Genomic DNA, 12,500 nt, shown 5'->3' with positions numbered 1-12,500 from the left:
GTGCAGGGCAACCACCCAGTAGAGCATTACAGTAATCTAGCCTTGAGCTCATGAACGCATGAACTAACTGTTCCGCATTTGTCACTGAGAGCATATGGCGTAATTTAGATATATTTTTAAGATGGAAAAATGCGGTTTTACAGACACTAGACATGTGACTTTCAGATGAAAGATTGGTATCAAAGAGCACACACTCACACACTCACACACACACACACACACCCAGGTTCCTAACCGACGACGAAGACTTAACAGAGCAGCCATCGAGTGTTAGACCGTATTCTAGGTTATTACGTGAGGAAGTTTTTTGTCCAATAATTAGAATCTCTGTTTTTTCAGAGTTTAGAAGTAGGAAATTACCAGTCATCCAGTTTGTTATATCAGCTGTGCACTCCGTTAATTCCGTTAATTCCGTTAATTGGTAAGTTTCGTCGGGGCGTATCATCGGCATAACAGTGAAAACTAATGCCATGCTTCCTAATGATATCTCCTAATGGTAGCATGTACAGTGTGTGTGTGTGTGTGTGTGTGTGTGTGTGTGTGTGTGTGTGTGTGTGTCCTCAGGTGGTGAACCTGCAGTACAGTGAGGAGCAGGACCGTGTGTAACGTGTGTGTGTGTGTGTGTGTGTGTGTGTGTGTGTGTGTGTGTGTGTCCTCAGGTGGTGAACCTGCAGTACAGTGAGGTGCAGGACCGTGTGTAACGTGTGTGTGTGTGTGTGTGTGTGTGTGTGTGTGTGTGTGTGTGTGTCCTCAGGTGGTGAACCTGCAGTACAGTGAGGTGCAGGACCGTGTGTAACGTGTGTGTGTGTGTGTGTGTGTGTGTGTGTGTGTGTGTGTGTGTGTCCTCAGGTGGTGAACCTGCAGTACAGTGAGGAGCAGGACCGTGTGTAACGTGTGTGTGTGTGTGTGTGTGTGTGTGTGTGTGTGTGTGTGTGTGTGTGTGTGTGTGTGTGTGTGTGTGTGTGTCCTCAGGTGGTGAACCTGCAGTACAGTGAGGTGCAGGACCGTGTGTAACGTGTGTGTGTGTGTGTGTGTGTGTGTGTGTGTGTGTGTGTGTGTGTGTGTGTGTGTGTGTGTGTGTGTCCTCAGGTGGTGAACCTGCAGTACAGTGAGGTGCAGGACCGTGTGTAACGTGTGTGTGTGTGTGTGTGTGTGTGTGTGTGTGTGTGTGTGTCCTCAGGTGGTGAACCTGCAGTACAGTGAGGAGCAGGACCGTGTGTAACGTGTGTGTGTGTGTGTGTGTGTGTGTGTGTCCTCAGGTGGTGAACCTGCAGTACAGTGAGGTGCAGGACCGTGTGTAACGTGTGTGTGTGTGTGTGTGTGTGTGTGTGTGTGTGTGTGTGTGTGTGTGTGTGTGTGTGTGTGTGTGTGTGTGTGTGTGTGTGTGTGTGTGTGTGTGTGTGTGTGTGTGTGTGTGTCCTCAGGTGGTGAACCTGCAGTACAGTGAGGAGCAGGACCGTGTGTAACGTGTGTGTGTGTGTGTGTGTGTGTGTGTGTGTGTGTGTGTGTGTGTGTGTGTCCTCAGGTGGTGAACCTGCAGTACAGTGAGGTGCAGGACCGTGTGTAACGTGTGTGTGTGTGTGTGTGTGTGTGTGTGTGTCCTCAGGTGGTGAACCTGCAGTACAGTGAGGTGCAGGACCGTGTGTAACGTGTGTGTGTGTGTGTGTGTGTGTGTGTGTGTGTGTCCTCAGGTGGTGAACCTGCAGTACAGTGAGGTGCAGGACCGTGTGTAACGTGTGTGTGTGTGTGTGTGTGTGTGTGTGTGTCCTCAGGTGGTGAACCTGCAGTACAGTGAGGTGCAGGACCGTGTGATGTTGACGGGCAGACACATGGTTCGGGACGTGAGCTGTAAGAACTGCAACAGTAAGCTGGGCTGGATCTACGAGTTCGCCACAGAGGACAGCCAGCGCTACAAAGAGGGCCGAGTGATCCTGGAGCGAGCGCTGGTGCGGGAGAGCGAGGGCTTCGAGGAGCACGTGCCGTCAGACGCCTCCTGAGTCACGTGACCTCCGTCGGCCCGGTCACTGATCACATGATCTCCATCAGCCCAGTCACGTGACCTTCATCAGACGCCTCCTGATCACATGACCTTCATCAGACGCCTCCTGAGTCAGCCCGGTCACGTGGTCACATGATCTCCATCAGCCCGCCTCCTCGCAGAGAAACATGGTTTTATCTAGATAGATTTACAAATAAACACACATTTGACGCTGAAAACTCTCCTCTTTAATTGGCTGCAACTACAGAAATGATGAGGCTCATGAAGGAATGTGAATCCATATTACTGCTATAAACACTGACGGAAGTTCTTAAGCATCTTTCCTCTCTGTAAGTGTTAGAGCTTCGCACTGCGTGTGTCTGTGCCGTGTCTTCAGCTCAGTTTCATGTTACTGTTATTCTCAGTGAACGTTATGCGACACATTTGTAGATACTGATTAGATTAGTTCAATAATGAATTTTCTCACCATCTTTCCAAAACTCTATTATGACACATGATGAAACCTGCAGATTCACTAGAACAGAAAGATGCATGCATCTGAAATCATTGGGAAATCTACTTGTTCTGTTTGTTTTCCTGGATCTCAGTGGAATGTGTTTCATATCGCTCTCGGAGAGCAGAAGCTGATAAAGCAGAAGCTGAGCTGAAGACAGTCAAACCACAGCAATCCCAGCACAGAGTGTGTGTGTGTGTGTGTGTGTGTGTGAGGCTCTCGTTTCTGCTGTCAGGATCACAGAGTTAAAGGATGATGAATCTCTACTCCTCTGATTTCTCCAAACTCACGGTTTCCTTGATAGTTTGTAGACCGCCGGAGTGTGAGGCTGTAATAATAGCTCATCATCATCATCATCATCATCATCATCATCTGTGCGCTGCTTTCTCTTCCCTGCAGTCGAGAGCTGAACAAACCGGTTCAGGATTCATGACTGGAGGATCTGAAGCTTCTCTTCTGGTCGAACAGGTTTCTGTCAGCGCTGTGATGAAGGCATTGCTCTGAGTGAAGAGAACACACACACACACTCTAAAGATCCCGATCACACACACTCTAAAGATCCCGCGGTTAGAAATGATTTGTTCTGGTTCAGTTGCTCTTCCCCTAGTTCGGCGTTCAGAGGAGCGTTGAGTGTGTGTGTGTGTGTGTGTGTGTGTGAAGCGATTACCGGCGTGTTCACGGCTGGATTTGTTCCTAAAGCTCCTCAGTTCTGCCAGTCTGAAACTTTATTGTTCTGTAATTCTCAGCAAATTCCTCACATGCTTATGATCGTTTCTCTTTAGTGTTCGTTTGTTTGTGATGTAAAAGTGTGACCAGTTTTCTGCTTCTCTATATTTATCCTTTCATTAAAGCATTTTCTGTTCATTATGTTTGCAGCGTGTGATGTTTCTAATCTCAGTGGTGTTTAGCTTGAGCTTCATGTTTTATATATGATGTCGGACTGGGGATGAAGATGAAGATGAAGATGTGTGTTGGGTTTCTCCAGCAGAGGGCAGTGAAGCTCAGTGTTGTGCAGTCTGAGGAGAACGTGCTCGCCTTCATCAAACATCACAGAGGATCATCTTCTGTTCTGTGTGTGTGTGTGTGTGTGTGTGTTTGAGTATTAACTAGAGGTGACGGAAGGGTTTTATCTTACATCTACTGTCATTCAAGCCCTGGTCACGTACACTGGAACAAAACCTCATCTCTGCTGGTCAAACACATGTTTACTGACACCACACACATCAGCATGTTAAAAATAACTGCTTCTTACTCTTAGAAATAGAGTTAGGGTTTCCATAGAAGAACCCTTTCTGGTTCGGTGTATGAATGAGTGAGTGAATGGGTGAATGTGAGGCTATGTAAAGCGCTTTGGTGGCCATAGGTCTGTGAAAGCGCTATATAAATGCAGTCCATTTACCATTTATTTACCATTCCCCAACCAACCTTTCAGTGACACTGATGGTTCCAGTAAAGAACATTTAACCTTGAGGTCACTTAATATTCAACAATATTTCTACACAACTGCTTTATAGATTAAATAAACTAATTTGATAATGGATGATCTTTACAGCGGAACTGAACTGAACTGACTTCATGTCCCTGTTCTCGCTGTAAAGATGCTGTGAAACACCTGTGCTGTACACAGAGATGCTCTGAAACACATGTGCTGTACACAGAGATGCTGTGAAACACCTGTGCTGTACACAGAGATGCTGTGAAACACCTGTGCTGTACACAGAGATGCTGTGAAACACCTGTGCTGTACACAGAGATGCTGTGAAACACCTGTGCTGTACACAGAGATGCTCTGAAACACCTGTGCTGTACACAGAGATGCTCTGAAACACCTGTGCTGTACACAGAGATGCTCTGAAACACCTGTGCTGTATACAGAGATGCTCTGAAACACCTGTGCTGTACACAGAGATGCTGTGAAACACCTGTGCTGTACACAGAGATGCTCTGAAACACCTGTGCTGTACACAGAGATGCTCTGAAACACCTGTGCTGTACACAGAGATGCTCTGAAACACCTGTGCTGTATACAGAGATGCTCTGAAACACCTGTGCTGTACACAGAGATGCTGTGAAACACCTGTGCTGTACACAGAGATGCTGTGATACACCTGTGCTGTACACAGAGATGCTCTGAAACACCTGTGCTGTACACAGAGATGCTGTGAAACACCTGTGCTGTACACAGAGATGCTGTGAAACACCTGTGCTGTACACAGAGATGCTCTGAAACACCTGTGCTGTACACAGAGATGCTGTGAAACACCTGTGCTGTACACAGAGATGCTGTGAAACACCTGTGCTGTACACAGAGATGCTGTGAAACACCTGTGCTGTACACAGAGATGCTGTGAAACACCTGTGCTGTACACAGAGATGCTCTGAAACACCTGTGCTGTACACAGAGATGCTGTGAAACACCTGTGCTGTACACAGAGATGCTCTGAAACACCTGTGCTGTACACAGATATGCTGTGAAACACCTGTGCTGCACACAGAGATGCTCTGAAACACCTGTGCTGTACACAGATATGCTGTGAAACACCTGTGCTGTACACAGAGATGCTCTGAAACACCTGTGCTGTACACAGATATGCTGTGAAACACCTGTGCTGTACACAGAGATGCTCTGAAACACCTGTGCTGTACACAGATATGCTGTGAAACACCTGTGCTGTACACAGAGATGCTCTGAAACACCTGTGCTGTACACAGAGATGCTGTGAAACACCTGTGCTGTACACAGAGATGCTGTGAAACACCTGTGCTGTACACAGAGATGCTGTGAAACACCTGTGCTGTACACAGAGATGCTCTGAAACACCTGTGCTGTACACAGATATGCTGTGAAACACCTGTGCTGCACACAGAGATGCTGTGAAACACCTGTGCTGTACACAGAGATGCTGTGAAACACCTGTGCTGTACACAGAGATGCTCTGAAACACCTGTGCTGTACACAGAGATGCTGTGAAACACCTGTGCTGTACACAGAGATGCTCTGAAACACCTGTGCTGTACACAGAGATGCTGTGAAACACCTGTGCTGTACACAGAGATGCTGTGAAACACCTGTGCTGCACACAGAGATGCTGTGAAACACCTGTGCTGTACACAGAGATGCTCTGAAACACATGTGCTGTACACAGAGATGCTCTGAAACACCTGTGCTGTACACAGAGATGCTGTGAAACACCTGTGCTGTACACAGAGATGCTCTGAAACACCTGTGCTGTACACAGAGATGCTGTGAAACACCTGTGCTGTACACAGAGATGCTCTGAAACACCTGTGCTGTACACAGAGATGCTGTGAAACACCTGTGCTGTACACAGAGATGCTGTGAAACACCTGTGCTGTACACAGAGATGCTGTGAAACACCTGTGCTGTACACAGAGATGCTCTGAAACACCTGTGCTGTACACAGAGATGCTGTGAAACACCTGTGCTGTACACAGAGATGCTGTGAAACACCTGTGCTGTACACAGAGATGCTGTGAAACACCTGTGCTGTACACAGAGATGCTCTGAAACACCTGTGCTGTACACAGAGATGCTGTGAAACACCTGTGCTGTACACAGAGATGCTGTGAAACACCTGTGCTGTACACAGAGATGCTGTGAAACACCTGTGCTGTACACAGAGATGCTCTGAAACACCTGTGCTGTACACAGAGATGCTGTGAAACACCTGTGCTGTACACAGAGATGCTCTGAAACACCTGTGCTGTGCACAGAGATGCTCTGAAACACCTGTGCTGTGCACAGAGATGCTGTGAAACACCTGTGCTGTACACAGAGATGCTCTGAAACACCTGTGCTGTACACAGAGATGCTCTGAAACACCTGTGCTGTACACAGAGATGCTCTGAAACACCTGTGCTGTACACAGAGATGCTCTGAAACACCTGTGCTGTACACAGAGATGCTGTGAAACACCTGTGCTGTACACAGAGATGCTCTGAAACACCTGTGCTGTACACAGAGATGCTCTGAAACACCTGTGCTGTACACAGAGATGCTGTGAAACACCTGTGCTGTACACAGAGATGCTGTGAAACACCTGTGCTGTACACAGAGATGCTCTGAAACACCTGTGCTGTACACAGAGATGCTGTGAAACACCTGTGCTGCACACAGAGATGCTGTGAAACACCTGTGCTGTACACAGAGATGCTGTGAAACACCTGTGCTGTACACAGAGATGCTGTGAAACACCTGTGCTGTACACAGAGATGCTGTGAAACACCTGTGCTGTACACAGAGATGCTCTGAAACACATGTGCTGTACACAGAGATGCTCTGAAACACCTGTGCTGTACACAGAGATGCTGTGAAACACCTGTGCTGTACACAGAGATGCTGTGAAACACCTGTGCTGTACACAGAGATGCTGTGAAACACCTGTGCTGTACACAGAGATGCTCTGAAACACCTGTGCTGTACACAGAGATGCTGTGAAACACATGTGCTGTACACAGAGATGCTGTGAAACACCTGTGCTGTACACAGAGATGCTCTGAAACACCTGTGCTGTACACAGAGATGCTGTGAAACACCTGTGCTGTACACAGAGATGCTGTGAAACACCTGTGCTGTACACAGAGATGCTCTGAAACACCTGTGCTGTACACAGAGATGCTCTGAAACACCTGTGCTGTACACAGAGATGCTGTGAAACACCTGTGCTGTACACAGAGATGCTCTGAAACACCTGTGCTGTACACAGAGATGCTCTGAAACACCTGTGCTGTACACAGAGATGCTGTGAAACACCTGTGCTGTACACAGAGATGCTCTGAAACACCTGTGCTGTACACAGAGATGCTGTGAAACACCTGTGCTGTACACAGAGATGCTGTGAAACACCTGTGCTGTACACAGAGATGCTCTGAAACACATGTGCTGTACACAGAGATGCTCTGAAACACCTGTGCTGTACACAGAGATGCTGTGAAACACCTGTGCTGTACACAGAGATGCTGTGAAACACCTGTGCTGTACACAGAGATGCTGTGAAACACCTGTGCTGTACACAGAGATGCTCTGAAACACCTGTGCTGTACACAGAGATGCTGTGAAACACATGTGCTGTACACAGAGATGCTGTGAAACACCTGTGCTGTACACAGAGATGCTCTGAAACACCTGTGCTGTACACAGAGATGCTGTGAAACACCTGTGCTGTACACAGAGATGCTGTGAAACACCTGTGCTGTACACAGAGATGCTCTGAAACACCTGTGCTGTACACAGAGATGCTGTGAAACACCTGTGCTGTACACAGAGATGCTGTGAAACACCTGTGCTGTACACAGAGATGCTGTGAAACACCTGTGCTGTACACAGAGATGCTGTGAAACACCTGTGCTGTACACAGAGATGCTCTGAAACACCTGTGCTGTACACAGAGATGCTGTGAAACACCTGTGCTGTACACAGAGATGCTGTGAAACACCTGTGCTGTACACAGAGATGCTCTGAAACACCTGTGCTGTACACAGAGATGCTGTGAAACACCTGTGCTGTACACAGAGATGCTCTGAAACACCTGTGCTGTGCACAGAGATGCTGTGAAACACCTGTGCTGTACACAGAGATGCTCTGAAACACCTGTGCTGTACACAGAGATGCTGTGAAACACCTGTGCTGTACACAGAGATGCTCTGAAACACCTGTGCTGTACACAGAGATGCTGTGAAACACCTGTGCTGTACACAGAGATGCTCTGAAACACCTGTGCTGTACACAGAGATGCTGTGAAACACCTGTGCTGTACACAGAGATGCTTTGAAACACCTGTGCTGCACACAGAGATGCTGTGAAACACCTGTGCTGTACACAGAGATGCTGTGAAACACCTGTGCTGTACACAGAGATGCTGTGAAACACCTGTGCTGTACACAGAGATGCAGAAATAAAGCTGACTCGACTTAAACATCCATTGAATCTTTCCATTGCGCAAAAGTATCTTCGGATTATTAACATGTACTTCACACTAAGAAAGAAATGGCTCTTTAAGGACTGATTGCTGAAAGGTTCTTTGGGGAGCCAGAAATGATTCTTCTTCTGAAAACCCCTTTTTGGAACCTTTATTAAAATAACTATTGTTCTTAATCTAAAGAACCTTTTGTGGAATAAACAGATTCGAGGGTAAAGTGTGAGTTATTGGAGGACACGAGAGAGAATATAAAGGTGAATAGCTCATTATATATAGAGGTTTTATGATCCGAAATGAAAGCTGTCAGTCAGCAGACTCTTATCGCGCTCATGTAATCGCAGGTGAGTTATTATCGGACTGTTTTACAGTGAGCAGAAGCGCTGAGCACGGAGAACAGTAACCCGGCTGACCTGCACTCACTAACTAAACCTGAAACAGTGAGTGTAAGCAGGAAAGAAACCCGCCGGCTGTGTGTGTGTGTGTGTGTGTGTGTGTGTGTGTGTGTGTGTGTGTGTGAGTGTCCAAAGGTGACAGTGAGAGGAATCCAGCAGCGCGCGCGAGGAGACGCGTCAGACGCCATTTAATTTAATATTCAACAATATTATTGCTCTGCCTGCATTACAGCATTATATGAGAACTGAACTGAGCGATGACATCACGGCTTCTCCAGAGCGGCTATATATATATACATGAACTATATTAACTCTTCTTTTTTTTACAACAAAAATGAACCATCACTGAACTGACTTCAGCCGGGCTGTGACGCTATTTTCTTCTAGAAACAAACTCTATTGCATTATTTCCCTAATATCTCTGTAAATCTGCTGTGAAACACTCTGTGTTGTAAAAAGCGCTGTATAAATAAAGGGGACTAGACTTGAGACGCGCGCGCTGAATCATCGGTGTGCGCGCGCGCGCGCGTGTGTGTGTGTGTGTGTGTGTAAAACTGCCAACTCATGCTCGGCAACGTGAGACTCCAGGTGATGAGCAGAGACGAGCACACCTGCAGCTCACACACCATCACACACACCTGCAGCTCACACACACCTGAACGCGCGCGATAGACGAGCGCACCTGCGTCTCACACACACTCCATCACACACACACACTCCATCATGGGCCGCTACAGCGGGAAGACGTGCCGCCTGATCCTGATGCTCGTCATCACCGTGGTCTTCTTCGTGGCCGAGATCGTGGCGGGTTACATGGGGAACTCCATCGCGCTGGTGTCCGACTCCTTCAACATGCTGTCGGATATACTGTCGCTGTGCGTCGGGCTGACGGCGGCGCGCGTGTCGCGGCGCGTCGGCTCGGGGCGTTTCACCTACGGCATGGGCCGCGCGGAGGTGGTGGGCGCGTTGGCCAACGCGGTGTTCCTCGCGGCGCTCTGCTTCTCCGTGTCCATGGAGTCGCTGAAGAGGCTCGCGTTGCCGCAGGCCATCGATGACCCAACCCTGGTGCTGATCGTGGGCGCGCTCGGGCTCGCAGTGAACGTGCTCGGGCTCGCGGTGTTCCAGGACTACCGGTGCCTGTGCGCGGGGCGGCAGAAGGACGAAGGGGCGTCGCGCAAAGAGGACGGGGACGCGGCGGAGGAAGAAGCAGGTGCTGATCACCACAACGCTTCATAGTGTGTGTGTGTGAGAGAGAGAGAGAGAGAGAGTGTGTGTGTGAGATGAGTTGTTGTAAACAGATCATGCATGCATTATTAGTACAGTATTGACTGTTTGCTTGTACTTTGAACTAATAATCTGCAATGAAAGAGGCCATTCACACAGAACAGAACGTGTAACAAAAGCGACTGGAATAAAGATCTAGTTGTTTAAAAATTGAACTTTTGGCAAAAATGACGTCATCGCTGAGTGGGCAGTCGTGCGCGTTTAGTGCGCGAGACCCTGTTTCGCATGGCGGTGTGCACGCATTTTTTATAACTTTCCGCGCGGCTCCGCTTCCGAAGATGCACGACTTCGAGCCGAATCTGGCTGCATGTTCTCATCACACCGGCACCCAGTTTGTGCGTCTAAATTAGTTTACATTTACAAAAGGACCTTACAATAGCAGACAATGAAAATAAAGGTCCATGTTTTATAACCATGTTCACGAAACTAAATGAAAATGTTAAAGCAACACTAAAGAACTTTTCTTCTTCGGTTGCCCTACAGGTTGGAAGCGGAATTGTCCATTACCGCTGTCGTAAATAATTTAGCCTTCAGGCATTCTGGGTTCGGCCGAACTCCGAGCTCGGAGCCCTCCCCCCGGACAGCACGCCAAATACGCATTAAACTTTACTCCCTCTAATTGTATGTAAGTGTAAACTCGTGAACAACAGAAACACTACCCGATCTGGCAAACTTGCATAGTGCGGTTATAGCAGATATAGGGCCGCAAAGCGAATGCAGAAGTGCCTTTCACCCTGTTACGTTGGAAACATTATTTTAAGGTAAAAAAAGTTCTTTAGTGTTGCTTTAAGGCAGCCCTAACCTAACCCTGGATGACAGTTCCTCAAGTCGCCCCCTGTCGTTTAGTACAACGGCGAGCGCATCAGGGATAAACGCGTTTATGGAGGTGCGCGCTGCGGAGACAAGGCTTCACGCGAGCACGGTGGTAAGCGCATGTTAGAAAAACACGCGTTCTGTGTGAACGAGCTCTAATCCGTGACCTCTGATCGTTCAGCTGTGATGTTTGACCCTCAGAACCAAACATGCTTGTGGATCTTCAGTTCTGCACTCCACACTTGTCCATTATGCGTCCACAGGCCTCCAGGACCAGAAGCCTGAGAGAGAAGGTCCTCCTCTGAACATCCGAGGTGAGTCTCCTGCGTGTGAGTGTTAGATCTCGTCTCTCTGAGGGTCAGTGGTCTCTCTCGTCTCTGCAGGTGTTCTTCTGCACGTGCTGAATGACGCTCTGGGGTCGGTGGTGGTGGTCGTGGCGTCGGCTCTGTTCTACGTGTGGCCCCTGGCCCCCGAGAGCCCGTGTAACTGGCAGTGTTACGTGGACCCCAGTCTGACCCTCGTCATGGTGGCCATCATCATGTCCACCGCCATTCCACTGGTCAAAGAAACCGCTGGAATCCTGTTGCAGATGAGTCCGGCTGACCTGCGGCTGAGCCCTGTCCGTGAGTTCACCAGCACACACACACACACACACACACACTGATGAGTCCGGCTGACCTGCGGCTGAGCCCTGTCCGTGAGTTCACCAGCACACACACACACACACACACACACTGATGAGTCCGGCTGACCTGCGGCTGAGCCCTGTCCGTGAGTTCACCAGCACACACACACACACACACACACACACACACACACACACTGATGAGTCCGGCTGACCTGCGGCTGAGCCCTGTCCGTGAGTTCACCAGCACACGCACACACACACACACACACACACACACACACACTGATGAGTCCGGCTGACCTGCAGCTGAGCCCTGTCCGTGAGAGTTCACCAGCACACGCACACACACACACACACACACACTGATGAGTCCGGCTGACCTGCGGCTGAGCCCCGTCCGTGAGTTCACCAGCACACACACTCTCACACACACACACACACACACACACACACTGATGAGTCCGGCTGACCTGCGGCTGAGCCCCGTCCGTGAGTTCACCAGCACACACACACACACACACACACACACACACACACACACACACACACTGATGAGTCCGGCTGACCTGCGGCTGAGCCCCGTCCGTGAGTTCACCAGCACACACACTCTCACACACACACACACACACACACACACACACACACACACACTGATGAGTCCGGCTGACCTGCGGCTGAGCCCCGTCCGTGAGTTCACCAGCACACACACTCTCACACACACACACACACACACACACACACACACACACACACTGATGAGTCCGGCTGACCTGCGGCTGAGCCCCGTCCGTTAGTTCACCAGCACACACACACACACACACACACACACACACACACTGATGAGTCCGGCTGACCTGCGGCTGAGCCCTGTCTGTGAGTTCACCAGCACACACACACACACACACACACACACACACACACACACTGATGAGTCCGGCTGACCTGCAGCTGA

At 49.1% G+C, this 12,500-nt stretch overlaps 2 protein-coding genes across 2 annotated transcripts in view; both read left to right on the top strand.

Annotated features, from left to right (window-relative positions):
* The window catches only part of ypel5 (yippee-like 5), a 4,276-nt gene extending 1,369 nt beyond the window's left edge, over positions 1-2,907 (top strand). The window contains exon 3 of the mRNA XM_079855369.1: positions 1,773-2,907. Coding sequence (XP_079711495.1) covers positions 1,773-1,997 — 225 coding nt within the window. The 3' untranslated portion in view covers positions 1,998-2,907. The remainder of the gene's footprint in view (positions 1-1,772) is intronic.
* A 6,450-nt stretch (positions 2,908-9,357) lies between these two features.
* Positions 9,358-12,500, top strand: part of slc30a10 (solute carrier family 30 member 10) — a 13,309-nt gene continuing 10,166 nt past the window's right edge. The window contains exons 1-3 of the mRNA XM_079854834.1: positions 9,358-10,033; positions 11,184-11,234; positions 11,304-11,543. Coding sequence (XP_079710960.1) covers positions 9,547-10,033; positions 11,184-11,234; positions 11,304-11,543 — 778 coding nt within the window. The 5' untranslated portion in view covers positions 9,358-9,546. The remainder of the gene's footprint in view (positions 10,034-11,183; positions 11,235-11,303; positions 11,544-12,500) is intronic.

The sequence above is a fragment of the Squalius cephalus genome (genome assembly GCF_949319135.1).
Source record: "Squalius cephalus genome assembly, chromosome: 21".
NCBI classification, from domain to species: Eukaryota; Metazoa; Chordata; class Actinopteri; order Cypriniformes; family Leuciscidae; genus Squalius; species Squalius cephalus.
The sequence above is the reverse complement of the archived record's forward strand: the minus strand, read 5'-3'. Positions and strand labels throughout refer to the sequence as shown.